The 22,850-nt window shown below is 39.2% G+C and overlaps 2 protein-coding genes across 3 annotated transcripts in view; one reads left to right on the top strand and one right to left on the bottom strand.

The window, feature by feature from the left end:
• Nucleotides 1-22,850, top strand: part of LOC137251515 (zinc finger protein OZF-like) — a 118,312-nt gene that overhangs the window by 21,262 nt on the left and 74,200 nt on the right. The window lies entirely within an intron of this gene.
• LOC137248840 (zinc finger protein Xfin-like) overlaps nucleotides 1-22,850 on the bottom strand; it is a 208,030-nt gene that overhangs the window by 127,006 nt on the left and 58,174 nt on the right. Inside the window, exon 5 of the mRNA XM_067779734.1 lies at nucleotides 18,804-19,143. Within this exon, the coding sequence (XP_067635835.1) occupies nucleotides 18,804-19,143 (340 nt within the window). The remainder of the gene's footprint in view (nucleotides 1-18,803; nucleotides 19,144-22,850) is intronic.

The following is a 22,850-nucleotide window of genomic DNA, read 5'->3' as shown; positions in this document are numbered from 1 at the left end:
TATGGCATTAAAAGTATTCTAGACAAACTAAATGAAAATGGGCGGAGTCACGCCCATTTTGAAATTTTCTTTTATTTTTGTATTTTTTTGCATCATATCATTACTGGAGTTGAATTTTGACTTAATTTACTTATATACAGTAAAGATATTAAATTTTTTGTTAAAATTTGAATTTAAAAAAATTTTTTTTTTAAAAAGTGGGCGTGTTCTTCATCCAATTTTTCTAATTTTTATTTAGCACATATAGAGTAATAGTAGTAACGTTCCTGCAAAATTTCATCATGATATCTTCAACGACTGCCAAATTACAGCTTGCAAAACTTTTAAATTACCTTCTTGTAAAAGTGGGCGGTGCCACGCCCATTGTCCAAAATCTTACTAATTTTCTATTCTGCGTTATAACGTCAACCCATCTACCAAGTTTCATCGCTTTAACCGCCTTTGGCAATGAATTATCGCATTTTTTCGGTTTTTCGAAATTTTCGATATCGAAAAAGTGGGCGTGGTTATAGTCCGATATCGTTCATTTTAAATAGCGATCTGAGATGAGTGCTTAGGAACCTACATACCAAATTTCATCAAGATACCTCAAAATTTACTCAAGTTATCGTGTTAACGGACGGACGGACGGACGGACGGACATGGCTCAATCAAATTTTTTTTGGATCCTGATTATTTTGATATATGGAAGTCTATATCTATCTCGATTCCTTTATATTCCTTTATATATGTACAACCAACCGTGATCCAATCAAACTTAATATACTCTGTGAGCTCTGCTCAACTGAGTATAAAAAAATGATAAAAGCTTTAATTTAAATAAAACTATTGTTTTAATAACAACAAAAACGCCATATATATTCTGTATACATAAATTTGTAAGGATTATCTCACTTTAAAATTTGAATTAAATTACCTAAATTTTTTTTTGAAACTGAGTTGAGAACTGTGCGTGTGAATGTGCGAATTTTCACCGATCAGCTGTTAGTTGCGCTACTTGGTAAAATTTACAATGTTTGCTACTTTTCGTTGGTGATACTTGGTATGAGAGCTCAATATGCATTGACTGACAAACGTTTTACCTAATAACAAAATGAGAAATTATAAAGAAAATATATACATTTTGTTTACCAAACATGCAAAGAACGTACTCACCACATATATTACATAAAAAGCATTGTGAATGATGACAAAGTGTGATCTCTTATCTGTCAACTGCCTGACAGGCTGTTCAATATGGCTACTTTTCAGCGTTTTGACAGGCTGTTCAATATGGCGGCGCCTATCTTCAGCGTGTGATAGAAAGAGATACAGAATGAGACAGCGATAGTCAAATACGAATCAGGTGATCCAATCACTTTGGAATTTTGACGTTTATGCAGAAGAGATCACACTTTGTCATCATTCAAAATGATAAAAAGTGTCTTGGTTCGTTATGAGTACGATGCCATAGTGTACAATTACAAGTGTGTTGACTTCTTTCTGACAGGCACTCGCTTATGTTAGCCATGGTTCAATTATATACAGGTTGGCTCATCTCATCAGCTGATTTTATTTATGTCATTGCATGGTCGAAGGGATTGTCAAAAGGAGATGGCAAACTCTAATACATTGGCAACATTTTACTTACACATAAAAAACTGCTAAGTTTTATGTTTCCATTCCATACCATTCGCACCAACACCAATACACAGATTTTGACAATTTGAACAGACATATTTTGTTGCTTTACAGACGAGCCAACCTGTATATAGTTGAACCATGATGTTAGCATAACGGGAAAATCTGGGTTGCCATTGTTGTTTCGTTTGAAAACGGTCAATTAGGGTTCCGTGCAGAGACGTAAAAGATTGATACAGAGTTTATGTAGTCACAAAAGTGTTCCTCCTGTTCCACAGCATTTTAATTTTATATCATGGCGAAAAGTGTTCAGTTCAGAGTTATTGATTTTCATTAAAAGTTTAATTTATTACGGAGGGTTACTCCTTTAAGTGTAAAAAGCAGAAAAAACGTAGAGTTTTTCAAATTATTGTGAAAAACTTTTTAATTTGAATTTCTGTACCCAAGAGCACTATATTTGTGTAACACAAGAATCTGGAGGTCAACTCCTTAACTATGAAAAACTGAAAAATGTACACTTATTGAAAACTCATTTGCACACACAATTTAGTGAATTTAGTTGTGTTTTTATGCACAAAATTCTGAAACTAAAAACAAAATTTTCATTTGTCAGAAAAAATAAAGAAAAACGGCCTAATGTCAAAAAACCCTATCGAAATACAAACTGGCTTGTTTGTTTTTAATGAACTACGTTGTATTTTTCTTGTATTTCGTTAGTTTTTTTAAATATAGTTCACACACTTACACAAGTACTGAAACCTTATTCGCTCCCTCGACAAAAAATATAAGACAAATTACAAGAAAAATACATAGAAAATAAAGTAGTGCCATATAGGAGTTTAATTTGTTTGTACTTACAGCACCATTTTATTTGCAGGCGACTTTCACAAAAATTAAGGCGGTTTTACACAGACGCTTTGGTTGTGTTGCATTCATTAATTCATCTGTCGGGCGAAGTATCGAAAAAATTACATAAAGCTGCAGACATTGGTGCTTTATCAGTAACCGTATCGGTAACCTTATAACAGCTGATTCGACCAACCTTATGAGAATCAATGCAATCGATTATTGGTGCCGCTAAGGTCGTAACCGTATCGTAGCCAACCAATTGGTTTTGGGTTTACCGTCGTAACGATAAACAGCTGGTTACGTTAGGGATACGACTACGGCGATACGACAAACGGCGCCAATGACTACTGCTTAAATGCTTTGGTTGTGTGCCTACGCTTTGACAACGCCATACGAAAAACAATGAAACGCCGTACGTTATCTTTGCTTTGAAGCGACCAAAGCGTTTATATAATTTTGCCCTTATGCATTTGTGTAAACAGCCTTAGAAGTGAAATTTTTCCACGTTACACGTGTGGCGCTTTATATTTTGGCTCTAATTTAAATAAATTTTGCTTTCCGTATGTTTCCGCATTGTTGCAGGCTACAAATCTTCTGGTATTCTTATTTCCGCGGGAATATATGCATGGCGGCCACCGTGGTGTGATGGTAGCGTGCTCCGCCTATCACACCGTATGCCCTGGGTTCAACTCCCGGGCAAAGCAACATCAAAAATTTTAGAAATAAGATTTTTCAATTAGAAGAAAATTTTTCTAAGCGGGGTCGCCCCTCGGCAGTGTCTGGCAAGCGCTCCGATTGTATTTCTGCCATGAAAAGCTCTCAGTGAAAACTCATCTGCCTTGCAGATGCCGTTCGGAGTCGGCATAAAACATGTAGGTCCCGTCCGGCCAATTTGTAGGGAAAAATCAAGAGGAGCACGACGCAAATTGGAAGAGAAGCTCGGCCTTAGATCTCTTCGGAGGTTATCGCGCCTTACATTTATTTTTTTTTTTATTTCATCTGTAAATACTAAAAATTTTTTATTAAACTATCAAATGCAACTCAGCTTGAAGTACTCTTACGTACCAAAAATGCAACTCTAGACCTGAGATTTGCATCAGGTGAGCGAGGCTGTTTGTAGTTTTGACGTTTATCGCTTAGCTGACACACTTGTATAGGTACACTATGGCTGTATTCTCAATGTTATTTTCAAATGATACATTATTAACCATTTGCACGAATTGGTTAGCCCGACTTGAAGGTTTTTCTGCATTATGTATATCAGCATCCAATACATCGAGTACGTAATAGTCCTCATTTATTAAATTTGATAAGGAGTTTCTGTGAATATTTGATGCTGTTGTTGTTGTAATACTATGTTGTTCGAAGTGTTGTTCTAGGTTTATGGCTTCCTCCTCGTTGACTTCAATGGTGTATTCTAGAGAAATATTGTCATTAATGTGATGTTGTTGTTGTAGCGATAACGTTGCTCCCCGAAGGCTTTGGGGAGTGTTATTGATGTTGATGGTCCCCTCGCGAAGGGCAGACATCTTGCCGCGATGCGAGGGCTTAGTCGCTGACCACGGGACTATGCCACCCAGTAGGTTCCCATGGATCTCCATGACTGCGGTGGCCTAGTCCTAGGGTGAGCGATGACCAAGATCTGCCCCCTCCCAATCCAGGGTGTTATGCGGCACCGTGCCCATTGGATGGTTTGCAGCCGGGAGGTTATTCTAGCTGTATTTGTACGGAGCCTCTCTGACACCGGGCCGCCTCAGAGAGTAGAAATGGTCTTACCGCGGTAAGGGGCTCTGCAAACAAGCAAAAAGATACTTCGTCCTCCTCCACAGGGAGAAGGACAACAGCATTGGCATCCATACGCCCTAGTGAACAAGGGAGGGCTACGAATGCTACCAATGCTAAAGGGAAGAGCGATTTGGTGGGGGTCGGCACTAGTATGGCGGCGAAGGGAGTTGCGCTGGCAACGGCGAACCCTGTCGCGCCTGCTGTTGCCGGACACCGACCAAGCGCCGGAACGGCAACCATTTTTCCCACGGCTGTGGCAGGGGTCTCTAGACCTGGCCACTCCGAGCCAAGGGAAAACGGGGCCGCAACAGCTACTTTAACCGGGGGAGCGACCGCGTTGGAAACGACGGGTCGGCTCTCCATGGACGACAAGAGGGCAATCTCAGTCAACACAGTCTTAGGTGATCGGACGGGGGCAAGCACCAGTATGGCGGCGAAGGTAGTTGCGCTGGCAACGGCGAACACTGACGCGCCTGCTGTGATGCTGGGCGCCCGTCTGACGCCGGTACGGCGACTATTCTCCCCATGGCTGTGACAGGGATCCCACGATCTGGTCACACTGAGCCAAAGGAGAAAGGAGCTATAAAGAAGACATCATCCGGGGGTACGACCGCGAGGGCAACTACGGGTCGGAGCCCTTATCAAGAAGAGTCCCACAAGGGATCGTTCCACAGGAACAAGAGAAGGGCTGCAAAAGTCCTGTCAAAGTATGAGGGCGTTCCGCTGGAAACGCTGTCAGAGAACGCCAGGAATTCGGTGGAAAGGGCGCGAGCTCTACTGCCACATTTTCGGGGTTCTCTGCCAACAAGCGCAACCCCATATAAGCGTCAAAGGTCCGATGAGGATATTAAACCACCGCCGAAAAGGCACCAGAATCACCCCGCGGTGGCCAAACCCAGCTTTGCCCAGGTAGCCAAGGGCTGGATTCTTATAGGAATCCTGGACCGAGGGAATGACCGTGGTGCAATCCCTAAAGACCAGTGGCCGTACGTCCGGAATGAAATCGGTAACGCCGTTCTCGACGTGCTGATGGAGTCTCCGGGTAGTCCGCCGCGCGGTTCTGATGCAGGATGGTACCAGGGCCAAATCAAGGTACTCCCTTGCGAGGACGAAAGGTCTGTTGCGCTGTACAAGGCAGCAGCCGCAAAGCTGGGACAAGTCTATCCCGAGGCGATTATCGAGGTCGTCGACTGGAAGGACATTCCGGCTCGGCCAAGGGCCAGGGCATGGGTTCCAGCAGAACCTAAGAGAATTCTCAGGATGCTGCAACTGATGAACCCGGCTCTCCCAACGCAGGACTGGAGTGTCATCCAAATCGAGGACGCTGTAGGACCTAGGAGACAGGTCGTGTTAGCCCTGAATAAGGAAGCTCTCGAGTCCCTTAGACGGAGCAAAGGAAGAGTGTTTTACGGCCTCGGCGAGGCATCCCTTTCGAGTGCCTCTTTGGACACGGACATTGAGGCTCCCGAAGTGGAAGCGGAAATCTCCGACGCCGAAAGCCTGGTTTCCGCCACGTCAAATTGCGCAGAGGCTCTGGGCAATTTGTCGATGAAGGATGCTCTGCTGGATAGCGACGGAGAGGATCCCAACATCACGGTGATGGAGGCAGGGGAGGTTGCTCCAGATAAACCTGCACAAAAGTAAGGCAGCCTCGGCTGCTCTCATCAGTCGCCTTTCTAAAGGCGACGTCGAAGTGGTTCTTATCCAAGAACCCTGGGTGAACAACTCAAGGATTTGCGGATTGGGGCCATTGGGTTTAAGCTCATCCGAGCTGCAGATGAAGGTAAAGTGAGAACATGCATTTTAGTAAAGTCTGAGCTAAATATCTTTCTCTTACCTAATTATAGCAATGGTGACGTTACAGCAGCCAGTTTGGAAAGCGGAGGCACCCAATTAACGCTAGCCTCCGTTTATATGCCGTACGACGCAGAGGAACCTCCTCCGCAAAAGACGGTAAAGGATCTGGTGGCCGACTCAAGCAAAGGCCATCTGCTAATCGGGACAGACGCAAACGCCCACCACGTGCAGTGGGGTAGTTCCGACATAAACACTCGTGGTGAGTCACTTTTTGAGTACCTTTTAACAACTAACCTTGTAGTTTGCAATGTAGGTAATGAACCAACTTGTATTACTAAAAACCGTAGAGAGGTTATTGACCTCACTATTTGTAGCGAAAGCGTTTATGGGTGGGTTAAAAAATGGCGTGTTCTTGAGGAACATTCCTTTTCAGACCACCGGTATATTGAAGTAATGTTAGAGTTCTTCGTCGATCAGCCCATTGCGAGACGTAACCCACGTAATACAAACTGGGAACTACATAATGAGCTGTTAGCAAGAGAACTACCAGAACTGCCCCCACAAACCCCTCATCAACGATGGAGCTAGAGGGTCTGGTAGAAACCTTCACATCGGCATTCTCTAATGCCTTAGAATAGGCCTGTCCATTGCCAAAACCACGCGGTAAGCGTAAACCTCACTGGTGGTCCCATGATCTGGACCTACTTCGTAAATCCTGTAGAGAACAGTTTAACAAAGCCAAATTCTTTGATAACGGGTCACAATGGCTAGAATACAAGGACAAACTAAGGACATACAAAAAAGTCCTGAGACAAGCGAAGAGAACTTCATGGAGAAATTTCTGCACTGGAGTCGAAAGTGTCGTTGACACATCCAGGCTACGTTGCGTGCTTTCTAAGACGCAAACAGCTATTAGCTTTTTGCGGAGACCGAATGGTACCTGGACCAGCACAGAAGGGGAAACTCTAGAGCTGCTCCTGGACACACATTTCCCGGGAAATATGACCAACGCACCGAAAGTTCCTGCAGCAAACCAAGCTGTCAATATACCCATCACTGAGGAGAGGGTGAGGTGGGCAGTCAAAAGTTTTAAACCTTTTAAAGCTGCTGGACCAGACGGGATTGTACCCGCTCAACTTATCTACTCTTTGGAGTTATCAGCCAACTGGCTGCGGCACATATATACCGCTTGTTTGGCTATGAACTATATTCCGTGTGCATGGAGGAGCGCCACGGTCATATTCATTCCTAAGGCAGGCAAAGCCTCTCACTACGAGCCGAAGGACTACAGACCTATCAGTCTTTCATCCTTCGTACTCAAGACCCTAGAGAGAATAGTTAGCGATTTTCTCACTACAAGCATTGATAGGAATCTCATTTCGTGCTACACCAAAGGTAAATCTGCGGAGACTGCGCTACACAGCGTAGTCTCTACTATAGAAACATCCTTGTTTGAAAAGGATTATTGTCTTGTGGCCTTCCTAGACATTGAAGGAGCATTCAACAATATAAGTCCAAACGCCGTTAACAATGCTTTAACTGATCTGGACGTAAATAGACCCCTAGTGGGACTGATTGATCAACTGCTCAGGGGAAGGAAAGTGCTTTCATCACTGAGGAAGGTTGATATAACACGATTTGTCGCAAGGGGCACGCCCCAGGGTGGTGTCCTTTCCCCTTTACTATGGAACCTAACGGTAAACTCGCTATTAAGAGGTACTAGTTGGGGGAGCGGGAAGGTCGTGGCATATGGTGATGACCTAGCGATTGTCTACAGAGGCAAGTTCCCTCAAACTTTATGCGACTTGATGCAGGTAGCATTGCGAGAGGTTTCCCTGTGGGCTTCCCGATGTGGACTCAGCGTCAACTCCGATAAAGTAGAGCTTGTCTTATATACTAAACGATACAAAATACCATCGTTGAACCTACCAGAACTTAATGGGGCGTGCCTAAGCCTGGCAGATAAAGCCAAATTTCTAGGCGTAGTTTTAGACAAAAAGCTGAACTGGAAGGACAACGTTATTCAGCGACAAAAGAAAGCGTACATTGTATTATATACGTGTAAAAGAGCCATTGGCAAAAAATGGGGACTCACCCCCAACATATGCAGATGGATTTATACCGCGATTATCAGACCCATACTGCTGTATGGGGTAGTCGTATGGTGGCCAGCCTTGAGCAAGGCGTCAAACCTAAACTTGTTGAGTAAAGTCCACAGATCCAGCATAAACATAAGCGGGACTCTAAGAACAACGCCTAGCGAAGCTCTTCAGGTCATTCTTGACATCCTTCCATTGGATCTGGCTGGTCATCGAGCAGCGGCAACGTCAGCCCTGCGTCTAAGGGAGTTGTCGTGTTGGAACAACAAGACCACAGGACACTCAAGTATACTACACAAATACAGTTTTCTCCCTCCTAGCACGGATCGCTGTGCGACCACAACAGTTGCGGAAACCAACTTTAAGATAAACATACCCAGCAAGGACGGAGTCGGATAAGTGCCTTGCTATGAGCAATGGCATTTCCATATACACGGACGCCTCAAAGCTAAACGGTAGAGTTGGAGGTGGAGTATACTCAAGGGACCTTGACCTCCAGCTCTCATTCAGACTACCCGACCACTGCAGTGTATTCCAGGCAGAAGTTGCAGCCATAATGGAAGCCGCAGCTAGGATAGGGACATACAATGTCGGCAAAGAAATTTTTATCTTCAGCGACAGACAAGCTGCCATAAAATCTCTGGGCTCCCACTCGTTCAATTCTGAACTAGCACTAAACTGTCGCCGATCTCTTCAAGAGATGGCTCAACAGAACCGTGTACACCTCACATGGGTCCCTGGACATAGGGATATCGAGGGAAACTGCATTGCAGATGAACTCGCTAGGCAGGGTACAACCAAGCAGGTTCTTCCTGGACAAGAACGCTTAGGTATGCCCCTGTCCACATGCAAGCTAATGCTAAAAGAGCACATCTACCGTCAAGCCGACGAAAGATGGCTACAAACACCGGGGTGTCGAACATCGAAAGAAATCTAGCCTAAATGGGATCCTAAAAGATCCCGTCACGTGTACAACCTAAGAAGGGATTTTCTGGGAGCTCCATTTCTTGATAATCTGAGTCAGGTTGTGGAGCATGACGTCAAGGACCTGGTAGCTTTCATCAGGTCCTCAAAATGGTTCGAAGAGGAAAGGTAACGGTGTTTTTCGTGGTATCACAACGGGCCTAGTACCACTGGCCTAAGTGTGCCCTCGGGCAGCCACCCCAACCTAACTTGATGGTCCTTTGCCGGATGTAGATCCGGTACGTTCCGGTAACAAGCATCATAAGGGTATTAGGCCGACCATCTCGGGAACGATTTGGTATGCAAACTTCTAGGCTATCCCGCCCTCCCATCCCCTAGATCCTTCAGGAGTTCGGGGTCGCCAGAGCCGCGGCTGTTAATGAAACAGGATTCGCCACCGGTAGGTGAGGTTGACAATTGGGTTGGAGAAGCTATATATTGCGCTGGAAATCCCTTGAGAGGATTGCGGTACACGACACCTTGAATCAATTTGGTATTTTAGTCGCCTCTTACGACAAGCATGCCTACCGTGGGTATATTCTAAGCCCCCTAACCCGCTGGAGCGAACATTAAAAAATAAATAAATTTAAGGCGCGATAACCTCCGAAGAGATTTGAGGCCGAGCTTCTTTCCCAATTTGCGTCGTGCTTCTCTTGATTTTTCCTACAAATTGGCGGGACGGGACCTACTTGTTTTATGCCGACTCCGAACGGCATCTGCAAGGCAGATGAGTTTTCACTGAGAGGTTTTCATGGCAGAAATACGCTCGGAGTGCTTGCCAAACACTGCCGAGGGGTGACCCCGCTTAGAAAAATTTTCGTCTAATTGAAAAAACTTTTTTCTAAAATTTTGATGTTGCTTTACCCAGGGCGTGAACCCAGGATCTTCGGTGTGGATGGCGGAGTACGTTACTAGCACACCCCGGCGGCCGCCTAGTGATATATGCCAGTTTTGTGATCCATCAGCGGACAGCAGTGCGAAGCAATTTACAGGCGTAGGGTTCCCCTTACCTCTTGAAACAAACGAAATACTGAATTGCCTGCGAGATGTCGCCCTGGACCAGGTTTTGTGAAAGAGATGAGTGTATAATAATGAAAACAAGTGGGCAACTCTAACTTCAGTTGGAGCCAAACTATATATACTCAGCTCTGAGCATTTATCGGACAGTTCATTCATTTTTATACTCAGTTGAGCAGAGCTCACAGAGTATATTAAGTTTGATTGGATAACGGTTGGTTGTACAGGTATAAAGGAATCGAGATAGATATAAACTTCCATATATCAAAATCATCAGGATCGAAAAAAAATTTGATTGAGCCATGTCCGTCCGTCCGTCCGTCCATTAACAGGATAACTTGAGTAAATTTTGAGGTATCTTGATGAAATTTGGTGTGTAGGTTCCTGAGCACTCATCTCAGATCGCTATTTAAAATGAACGATATCGGACTATAACCACGCCCACTTTTTCGATATCGAAAATTTCGAAAAACCGAAAAAGTGCAATAATTCACTACCAAAGACAGATAAGGCGATGAAACTTGGTAGGTGAGTTGAACTTATGACGCAGAATAGAAAATTAGTAAAATTTTGGACAATGGGCCTGGCACCGCCAACTTTTAAAAGAAGGTAATTTAAAACAAAGCAAAGCTCGCAAATTAAATACATATGATCATATTGATATAATAGTAACAGCGGAAGTATTAAAAACAAATACTGTAAAAATCCGAACAAATGTTACTAAGCTTTCAAAAGCGCGCCTAAAAATCATACACCATTAGGAATAAACTACATACAGAGTGTATGTGCCTACATGGTGATCAAAAGGAATATAAACAAAAAGGCAACTCTTAGAGACCAATTGTACAGCGAACAACGGGACATTCATATGGCTTAGCAGCTAAAGGCTTGCACTGATATGAATCTTGGAGATTCGAGTTCAACGCTCAGCTCCCGAAAAGCTAGCTGATGAAGAAGGGAAATTCAGAAACATGTCCTAGTGACCATCGCCGTTTGTAAACTTTACAATGTTTCTCTAATATCAATTACAAAAACCATTGTAATTTAAAACTTTTGCAAGCTGTTGTAAAGTGGCATGCTGATGCCACTCAACTTTGGGCTTGCAGCCCCCAGCGCACCGACACACACCCGCAATAAAACTATTTTTAATTTCTTTCTGTTTAGTTTGTTTTATTTAAAATTTCTTTAGTTATCGTTTATTAAGTTAAACACACACTCTTTTCTTTCTTTAGTCAATTATAACAAAACCACTTTTACTTGTAGTTTCTTTTTAGTTCAAACTATTTTCAATATTTTATTTCTACCTTCACTTATGTCTTTAATGCGCGCTTAAGTGACGCGTTCACCGGCTCATTTCAAACTGAAAACTGTGGAAAAAAGCTGAAGCTTCAAAGCGGCCCTGCCGCTATGCCAAAAGTGCATAGCGGTAAAATCGAATGATGCAGTGGCGTGATAGAGTCGACTAACGGAGGATTCAGCCAATCAGAATTCTCCGTCATTCGACTCTCTCACCCAGTAATGCCAAGTGCATACGTGCATGGCTGCATCTTTTTTTATTAGAGGGGGAGTTGCCAGATTTAAATGCAGTAACCCAATTTGACACTACATCATCCCCCTTTAGAAAAGAAGAATTTGGCAAGGTGATCAGTCTTGCCACATTCTTCTTTAGGCTTTACTAGGGTTAAGATATAAATTTATAAGAAAATGAAATATGTAAAAAATAATGTTTTTAGTTTGAAGTGAACCGTTACTATTTATATGCTTATTATTAAATTGAGTAAATATATATTTATTAAGTATTTCAATCTAACATATGAATTTTGTACATTAGGCCGTATTAAGAATTAACATTAATAGTTTGTTTAGTTTAGCCTTCATTGGCGTGTTCTTAAAGTAGGTTTATATTTAAAGATTATTTTCGGCTATCAATTTAATTAATTTTTTGTATACGATTTTTGTGTACAATTTTTTCAATTTTATTAGTTTCATCAAAAATTTTTACATTTGGTCCATCGATATTCTTTATTATGTAGGGACCTTGATATATATTTCTATGTTTATTTCTCGGTTCTGTTTCCACTAAAACCCTATCATTAATTTTAATTTCTAAAGGCTTAGCAGTTTTATCGTATAATTCCTTATTTCTAATTTTATGTTTATTAATCAAATTTCTTGCCATTTTATGAGATTTTTGCATTCTATATTTTAGTTCTTTTGTATAATTTTCTACATTATAGATCGGATCGATTTGTTCCTTTTGTAATTCATGTGGCATTGTAGATTTTCTGCCAAATATTAATTCGAAAGGAGTAAATTTATTATCAAAAACCGAACTACTTGTAGTATTATGTAAAAATGTAAAATACTTCAAATACGTATCCCAATCTGAATACGTTTCATCTAGATATGCACGTAAATATTCGTTAAAGACTCTATGGTTTCTTTCAACAGTACCAACAGTTTCGTGGTGATAAGCTGTTGAGAAATCATGATTAATTTTTAAAAGTTTTGTTAATTCCGAGAATAATTCATTTTTGTATTCCGTCCCTAAATCGGATCTAATGGCTCTCATTGTACCATATGTTAGTATAAAGGTTTCAAAAATAGCACATGCGATAGTTTTTGCTGATTTATCTGGTACAGCTACTGTTACCAGGTATTTAGAAAAGTCACAAATCATAGTAACAGCGAACTTGTTACCATAGTTTGATTCTGGAAGTGGACCTATTGTGTCGATAATCACTATGTCAAATGGTTTGCAGGGTGTTGGAGTAAGGACAAGATTTTCTTTTGTTTTTGGTCTCACATGTCTTTTAAATACATTTATTGCAATTTTTCACGAATTTCGCTATATCACGTGTCATGTTTTTCCAGTAATATTTAGTTCTTAATTTGGCATATAACCTTTTTGTTCCGCAATGGCCTCCTAACAGTGGATCTTCGTGATAAGTTGTCATAAGTTTTTGTTTCTGTTCATTGTCTGTTACGGTCTCTACAGGGTCCGTCAATATTATTTGTAATGATTTTAAAATTTCATTTCCGCGGATTTTAAAATTCGTAATTGAAAAATTATTGAAAAATATATCATTTTTTGGCCATTCTAATTGTTTAATATTGTGATTGTCGGCTGCTTTTTCCAGCCTCGAAAGTAACTCATCTAAATTCGTTATTTCGTTAACAGTCACGAGATTAAGCAAATTGTATTTTTTGTGTTTTAAATGCGCATAAATTTGTAAATTGAAAATCTCCTTATGTTTATTATATTGTATTGTTGATTTTACTCGCGGTATCTTTTTTGAAAAATCGTATGAAAATTTATCATAAACTTGTACTTTATTATCGTTTATTATCTAATCTGATTCTAGAGAGTTTCGAGGAAGGATCTTTCATATTGAATAGATAAACTAATGGTCTATGGTCTGATTTTACCGTGAAATGTGTACCGTAGACATACGGCCGAAAATGTTTTATAGCAAAATGTATTGCTAAAAGTTCTAATTCTATGATTGCCTTTTTCTGTTCGGCTTTATTGAAAGATTTTGATGCAAAGCAAATCGGTAAGTCATTATCTCCATGCTTTTGGCTTAATATAGCGCCACAACCACTCTTAGATGCATCTACAGTGATAATAAATTCTTTTAAAAAATCAGGGTATTGTAATAATTGCGGAGACATTAATGATAATCTTAATTTTTCGAAAGCATTTTCGCAAGCATCATCCCAAACAAATTCAACTTTTTTCCGATTTAGACGATTTAAAGGGGCTGCCAGTGACGCAAAGTTAGGTATAAAACGCCTATAATAATTTGCAAATGCAACGAACCGCCTAACAGCGTCCTTGTCTTTAGGCTTAGTGTATTTTTTAATTGCGTCTATTTTTGAGTCATCTGGCAGCAGGCCTTTGGAGGTGCATTTATGGCCTAAAAAAGTTACTTCAGAACGAAGGAAATTGCATTTGTTGGGATTTAACTTTAAATTGAATTTTCTACAAGTTTCGAAAACTTTTTCTAAATTTTTGAGGTGATGTGTCTCGCTACATCCGATGACGATAACATCGTCAATGTACATAAAAGCTTGATTTGGCGAAATGCCTGAAAATGCTAATGACATCATACGTGAAAAAGAGTTTGGTGCTATATTTAAACCGAAAGGTAAAACTTTCCAACGAAAAGCTCCTCGATCTGTACTGAAAGATGTAACGTCTCTAGAATTAACATGAAGTGGTATTTGGTGAAAACGAGAAAAAAGATCTAAAGTCGAAAAATATTTGGCTCTGCCAAGATTGTCGAGTATGTCGTCTACGCGTGCCAACGGAAATTTGTCTGCGATAAGCTTTTTGTTGACTGCTCTGAAATCAACGCACATACGGTAAGACTTTTGGCCTGTAGGATCCTTTTTCGGCACCAAAATTAAAGGGCTGTTATAATTAGAAAAGCTGGGTTCTATTAAATCATTTCGCATTAAATTTTCGACTTGTTTATTAATTTCTTCACGTTGTGTATATGGTAAACGATAATTTTTTATATAGACTGGATTTTTATCAGTTAAACGTAGCTTTTGTTCGTAAAAGTTATTTAAAGTCATACGATCAGTTTTTAAAGCGAATACATCGGCATATTTTAAGCATAAATCTAGTAATTGTTTTTGAGCATAACCCGGCATTTGATTTTTCAAAATTTTCGTTAATTCCTCTAAGCGTTTTTGATCTTTTGAAGTTTCATTGATTTTGTAGACATTGTAGTTGGTGATATCTTCCGTTACGATATTGCAATTGTTGACATGTTTTACTTCGTCAGTAATATTTAAAATTTTTATAACTGGATTATTTGTGTCAACAATGCACTTTGCCGTAAAAACACCATTACAGATTTCTTGCGAGTCTACAAAAACAGGATTATCGCATTTTGGTAATTTAAATAACCGATAAACTTCACATCTCGGAGGAATAACTAAAGAATCGGTACTCGTGCCGTGTAAAATTGGTATATTTGCGTTATCTAATCCGGTATTAATAGTTATGCTATCGCTTGCGTAATTAATAATGCATTTATTAAATTTTAAAAAGTCTTTGCCGAGTATTCCGTCTGAAGGTATATTGAAATCGTCGTTAACTACATGTAAAGTATGCGGTATTAAGAATTTATATGCAATTAAGTTGGTTTTTAAGGTTCCTAAAGTTGAAATTGTTTCAGGCGTTACGCCTGTTATGTTTGTTATTTCGTTAGTATTAAAGTTACAATTTTGATATAAACTTGAAATTTTGATTAAAGAAATATCTGCTTGTGAATCTACTAGAAAAGTACATGGTTTGTAGGAATCGCTACATTGAAGTTCAATAAAATCTGAATAATTAAGGTTCAAGCAGTAGATGGATTTTAATATTTTTGAAGAAGATTCGTTTAATTGTCTAAATCGTGATCCCGATCCCCCAGTGTTCGCTCCTGAGGGTCGTTCACGTTTAAAGCGCGTACATTGGCATTACTTCGCGAATTTGAACGTCTATTATTATTAGCATTATTGTTACTACTACTAGGCTGATTGTTTCTATTAGTGCTATATCTGTCATTATTACCTCTATTAGAATTAGTGTACCCGTAATTATTATTGTTGTAATTATTTCTATTGTTATTGTTGAATCTTGCGTTTGGATTGTTGTACCTATTATTGAAATTATTACCTCTATAATTTCCTCGAAAACTATTTTGCCAATTACCACGAGTACGGAATGCTAGTACTTGTCTTTCTTTTACCTCATTATTACGTTCGACTATCATTTTTGCAACTACGTCTTTTGAATCACTGAAGGTAGTTGAAGCCAGGATGGATTTGACCAATTCTGAACGAGTGTTCAACCTGCACACATTCACTGTTTGCTCTACGGCCATTTCATGTGCCTTGGCTTGTGTCATACCTTCAATAATCAAGGAACGTTCTAATGCGTCGGATAGTTCTTCAACGCGCTTAGCAAAGTCTGAGTAATTATTATTGATGACATGTAAAGACGCGATTTTACCAGAAACAACTTTCGAGTTGTCGGGTTTTATTCTATTTCTCAAGGCAGTCTTTATGTCATCGACTGAATTTATTACGGTTGGTAATGCTTCGCGTGCTTTTCCCTCAAGTTTGGATTTCAAAAATGCAATAAAAGTACTATTTAAGTTTTCATCTGAGAAGACTTCAATTAATTTTATTTTGTCGATAAAAGATTCTAATGCCAGTGGATCGCCGCTGTAGTTGTCCCTAATAATTGAGGCGCAACTGGTAATGAACACCTTTTTCTGTTCTGAGGTTGCCATGATTGAAATATTGTTATTCGATTGTAAATCTGAAGAATTATTTGTTGAAGGCAAATTAGAAGAATTTGAAGTAGAGTGAGAATTGGAAAAGTCAGTTCCTGACTGAAAATTGGAAGTGCTAGTTAGTAGGTTGTCTGAATTATTAGACGAATTTGCTGAAGGCTGAGTGTTTATAATATTAGTTACTGACTGAAAATTTGAATTATTATTTTCTGCGATATCTGAGTCATTAAATCCTAAAAAATCTTCTTGACGAGCTAGTGAACACCTTCCTTTAGGGCTTGATTTATCGCTGGAATTGCCCTCAGAATCGGACATGTGTTTGAAACAGGGTAATTTTATTGAAAATTATTTAAGAGAAAAAATTTTGTAAATCAGGTAAATATTTTGTAAATATTATTTGAAAATCCGGTTAATATTTGTCGCGTTTGGTATGAATTTTATAAAATGGTAAGTCTGGTTAAGAAAATTATATAATTTGTTTTTTTTTTGAAAACAAAGGAACATCCGGTCTGCGGATTTTCTCTAAATTATAGGCTAGAGAAATGCCTACCCCCCTTCCGTGCCGAACTTAGTCGGACTTACCGACTGTCCCCCACTAGGTTAGCCCCGCTAGCTAACCAATGGACAGGCTGTCCTAAAAAGGACACTTGGTCTGTGGTTTCTCGCCCCCCAGAATGGGCTTTGCAAAAGGAAATAGGCAAGCGTGTTCCGGTTTTTCGAAATTTATTTAGTGAAAACCGAAACAGGCTGGTACATTTTTTTTCGGACTATTGGAAAAAAATATAAAAAAAACCGCACTTGTTTTCACAAGCCTAACCAAAATTTTTCCGAATATACGGCGATGTTTACGACCACATCGCTTTATATTGAAGGTATGAAAAGTATAACGTATATTATGTCACAGACGCACCGCTTTTAATAAAATTTCCAAAATGTTTCTATAATTCCTATAGCAATCGAACGAAATGAATGAAAATATTTTATTGTTTCCAAGTTAAATTCAATTTTTGTATATGAAGGCAAAAATTTCATTTCCTGGCATATCAGAGGACGATTTTATTATAAAAAATAATAATTTTTTTTTTTTGATTTAAAGAGGCTTACAAACAGATTTGCTGTGATAATAATATAATAGCGTTAGCTTTATATAATAATGTTTCATATATTTTAATTTTTCCAAAAAAACAATTTTATAAGCGTTGGGAGAACTGTTTATGAATATCTTAACTGTGAAATTACGAAAAATACGAAAAACTATTGCAACTTTTTGACTTGGAAAAACAGAAGTTTAGAATTTTTAGTTTTAATATGAAATTATTTAAAATGTTATTTAGCTAAATGAAGTTACATGAAATTGTTTAATTTATATTTCGATTTCAATAATATCTGAAATTGTAATTAAATAATGGTAACTTTTTGTAAAGTGTAGAATTCAGAAAGTTATTAAAGCGAAATTTTTTTTTTTTTTTTTGTAATGGCAAAATCAATTCGATATACATACATACATATATTAAAATAAACCTTTATGCATACATACATGTGTACATGACTGTACTTTATTGCGCTCCTCTGAATTGCTATGATGCGGCTGCTCTGCCTGCTGTTCCGCCTTCCTTTTTCCTCTTCTGCTGCTACCGTGATATACCCTGATTTTGCTTAAGTGCCGTTATTTAATTGCGCTTATTAATGCTTTAAAGATGATTTTTCGGCTTTACTGCCGCTGTTTTATGTTTTACAGGTGATTTTACGGCTTTAGTGCCGTTATTTTATGAGACTGACTTTTTGAGCGGCTGTACGCACCAGCACATAAAAATATGTACATATATCGTTAAAAATTATAAATTTTTTCAATTCAAAGTTTTGGTTTTATAGAAAAATGCTTTTTTTCCGTTACGTTGCCTTTTTAAATATTAAGTTGAAATTGTCTTGATTGGATTGTTTAGTAAAATTTTAGATTCTTGATTTTTTTTTGTTTTTTTTTTTTTTTTTGGTCTAAGTTTTACATATATATATGTTGTAGAAAATTAAAGTTTCGTAAATTTCGTCTCACATTTTTTGATTTTAATTTGTACTCGGAATTTTTTTTTAGGATTTATGGATTTTTCATATATATATATATTTTTTTCTTCAGTTTTTATAATTTTTTGTAATTTTTACTTTTGTACTTTTCTTTTGTATTTTTCTTTAGTATATTTTTGTATTTTTGTTTATTTCAATTTCAGCTACATTTTTTGTAGATTTTAATTTAACGCGTCGGTTTGTTAATTTACCCATTTTTCAATTGCTCTTTGTTTGCAATTGTATTTTGATGTGATCTTATAATTTCTAAGTGTATTAAACTATGAATATTTGTATTTAAACAAGTTCGTATCACCAACACTGACATCCTCCTCTCGACGCTTTTTGCGTGCGCTTACAGAGTCATGTGATGCGACATCATCTTCACTTTGTTCACTGTAACGTGGACGCTTTTTATTACGTGAACCACGCTGTTTACGCTTTGGACTACTATGATCGCTTCCTCTGTGTCGATCTGAGCGCGCTCTTTGATGCTGACGCATCCGCTCCACTTCATAATCTTCATCATCACCGTCACATAGGAACGAATCGTCACGGTCGCCATGTAAAGTGGCATGCTGATGCCACTCAACTTTGGGCTTGCAGCCCCCAGCGCACCGACACACACCCGCAATAAAACTATTTTTAATTTCTTTCTGTTTAGTTTGTTTTATTTAAAATTTCTTTAGTTATCGTTTATTAAGTTAAACACACACTCTTTTCTTTCTTTAGTCAATTATAACAAAACCACTTTTACTTGTAGTTTCTTTTTAGTTCAAACTATTTTCAATATTTTATTTCTACCTTCACTTATGTCTTTAATGCGCGCTTAAGTGACGCGTTCACCGGCTCATTTCAAACTGAAAACTGTGGAAAAAAGCTGAAGCTTCAAAGCGGCCCTGCCGCTATGCCAAAAGTGCATAGCGGTAAAATCGAATGATGCAGTGGCGTGATAGAGTCGACTAACGGAGGATTCAGCCAATCAGAATTCTCCGTCATTCGACTCTCTCACCCAGTAATGCCAAGTGCATACATGCATGGCTGCATCTTTTTTTATTAGAGGGGGAGTTGCCAGATTTAAATGCAGTAACCCAATTTGACACTACACTGTAATTTGGCAGTCGTTGAAGATATCATGATGAAATTTGGCAGGAACGTTACTCCTATTACTATATGTACGCTTAATAAAAATTTGCAAAACCGGAGAAGGACCACGCCCACTTTAAAACAAATTTTTTTTTTTAAGTAAAATTTTAACAAAAAATTTAATATCTTTACAGTAAAGTAAATTATGTCCACATTCAACTCCAGTAATGATATTGTGCAACAAAATACAAAAATAAAAGAAATTTTCAAAATGGGCGTGGCTCCGCCCTTTTTCATTTAATTTGTCTAGGATACTTTTAATGCCATAAGTCGAACAAAAATTTACCAATCCTTTTGAAATTTGGTAGGGGCATAGATTTTATGACGTTAACTGTTTTCTGTGAAAATGGGCGAATTCGGTTGAAGCCACGCCCACTTTTTATACACAGTCGTCCGTCTGTCCTTCCGCATGGCCGTTAACACGATAACTTTGGCAAAAATCGACATATCTTTACTGAACTTAGTTCACGTACTTACCTAAACTCACTTTACCTTGGCATAAAAAATGAACGAAATCCGACTATGACCACGCCCACTTTTTCGAAATCGAAAATTACGAAAAATGCCATAATTCTATACCAAATACGAAAAAAGGGATGAAACATGGTAATTGGATTGGTTTATTGACGCGAAATATAACTTTAGAAAAAACTTTGTAAAACGGTTGTGACACCTACCATATTAAGTAGAAGAAAATGAAAAAGTTCTGCAGGGCGAAATAAAAAACCCTTGAAATATTGGCAGGTATTACATATATGAATAAATTAGCGGTATCCAACAGATGATGCTCTGGGTCACCCTGGTCCACATTATGGTCGATATCTGGAAAACGCCTTCACATATACAACTACCACCACTCCCTTTTAAAACTCTCATTAATACCTTTTATTTGATACCCATATCGTACAAACACATTCTAGAGTCACCCCTGGTCCACCTTTATGGCGATATCTCGAAAAGGCGACCACCTATACAACTACCACCACTTCCTTTTAAAAACCTCATTAATACCTTTAATTTGATACCCATATCGTACAAACAAATTCTAGGGTCACCCTTGGTCCACCTTTATGGCGATATCTCGAAACGGCGTCCACCTATGGAACTAAGGATCACTCCCTTTTAAAATACTCATTAACACCTTTCTTTTGATACCCATATTGTACAAACAAATTCTAGGATCACCCCTGGTCCACCTTTATGGAGATATCTTGAAACGGCGTCCACCTATGGAACTGAGGATTACTCCCTTTTAAAATACTCATCAACACCTTTCATTTGATACCCATATCGTACAAACAAATTCTAGAGTCAACCCTGATCCACCTTTATGGCGATATCCCTAAATGGCGTCCACCTATAGAACTTTGGCCCAATCCCTCATAAAATACTCTTTAATGCCTTTCATTTGATACACATGTCATACAAACACATTCCAGGGTTTCCATCGGTTCATTTTCCTACATGGTTATTTTCCCTTATTTTGTCACCATAGCTCTCAACTGAGTTCGGTTACACCCGAACTTAACCTTCCTTACTTGTTAGTTGTTGACGCTAAGAATTCTCAAAACCCGGGCATGTTTGCCTATTGATTTTGATTACATTTGTTAGAATTGTGTCTAGTTATTATGAAAATGGCACCCGAAATGGTGGACATTGTTTTTTAAAGAAGTGGAGGAGCCACGACCAATTTTAAATATAGTAAATTGTCACATTTATTCCTAGATATAATAAAACAGAATTTGGCTGTTAGGTTCTTTAACATTCGTTTAAAAACTTTAAGATAAAAGTGGTTGTTGTTGTTGTAGCAGTGCTTCGCCCCACCTAACAGCCGCGACTGATCACAAATTGTCATCAATATCCTCTAACGGGAGTCCAAGGAAACTGGCTGTTTCAACAGGGGTGGACCATAATGAAAGGGGAGTTAGAAGCGTTGGTTCCACATTACAATTAAAGAGATGGTTGGTGTCATGTGGGGGCACATTGCAAGCGGGGCATACATTTTGTATGTCGGGGTTGATTCTGGATAGGTAAGAGTTTAACCTGTTACAGTATCCAGAACGAAGTTGAGCAAGAGTGACACGCGTTTCCCTGGGGAGTATGCGTTCCTCTTCCGCAAGTTTTGGATAATTTTCGTTAAGTACTGGATTAACCGGGCAATTCTTGACACAAAGGTCCGACGCCTGTTTGTGGAGTTAACCAAGGACCTGCTTGTGTTTTTTTGCTTCACACGGCTGGGTTCTCAGGTGCCGTATTTCCTCAAAATGCTTACGGAGATGACTCCTTAAGCCCCTAGGCGGTGTTGGCTCATCAATCAGATGTCTGTTTGGATGCCCAGGTTTCTGGGTATTCAACAGGAACTGTTTGGTTAGCATCTGATTTCTCTCCCTGATAGGGAGTATTCTCGCCTCAATAAGTAGATGGTGTTCTGGGGACATAAGAAGGCAGCCCGTGGCGATTCTAAGAGTAGTATTTTGGCAGGCCTGTAGCTTCTTCCAGTGGGTAATTTTTAGGCTTGGCGACCATATGGGTGACGCGTAGGACGTAAACGGCTGGCCAATTGCTTTGTATGTAGTAATGAGCGTTTCTTTATCTTTTCCCCAGGTACTGCCAGCAAGGGATTTGAAGATTTTATTACGGCTCTGGATTTTCGGAACAATTGCGGCTGCATGCTCAACAAAATGTAGATCCTGATCAAACGTCACACCCAAGATTTTGGGGTGTAGGACAGTCGGTAGCGTAGTGCCATCGACGTGGATGTTCAAAATGGTCGACATTTGGGACGTCCATGTTGTAAATAAGGTCGCGGAAGATTTAGTCGGTGATAATGCCACGTTTCGCGAGGCGAAAAAACTGGAGAGATCAGGGAGGTAGCTGTTTATTCTGTTGCAGAGCTCATCGATCTGTGGGCCTGGGCCTGTGGCCATTATTGTGCAGTCATCGGCGTATGAAACGATAGTGACTCCTTCTGGTGGTGAAGGTAGCTTATATATGTAGAAATTAAACAAAAGTGGGGATAGGCACCACCCTGTGGCACCCCTTGTTTAATTCTTCTTGGTTTTGATGTTTCGTTTCTGTTATGTATGAAACGAGATGGCAGCGCCACGACAATAAATTATTTATATATACATCTGGCAACTGTGTTGCCAGAACATTCTTTATCTTCTTTATTACTTTTTTATCTTTCAATTGATATACTTTGACGCATTAACTTTAA

The sequence above is a fragment of the Eurosta solidaginis genome, chromosome 4, assembly GCF_040869045.1.
Source record: "Eurosta solidaginis isolate ZX-2024a chromosome 4, ASM4086904v1, whole genome shotgun sequence".
Classification (NCBI taxonomy): Eukaryota; Metazoa; Arthropoda; class Insecta; order Diptera; family Tephritidae; genus Eurosta; species Eurosta solidaginis.
The sequence above is the reverse complement of the archived record's forward strand: the minus strand, read 5'-3'. Positions and strand labels throughout refer to the sequence as shown.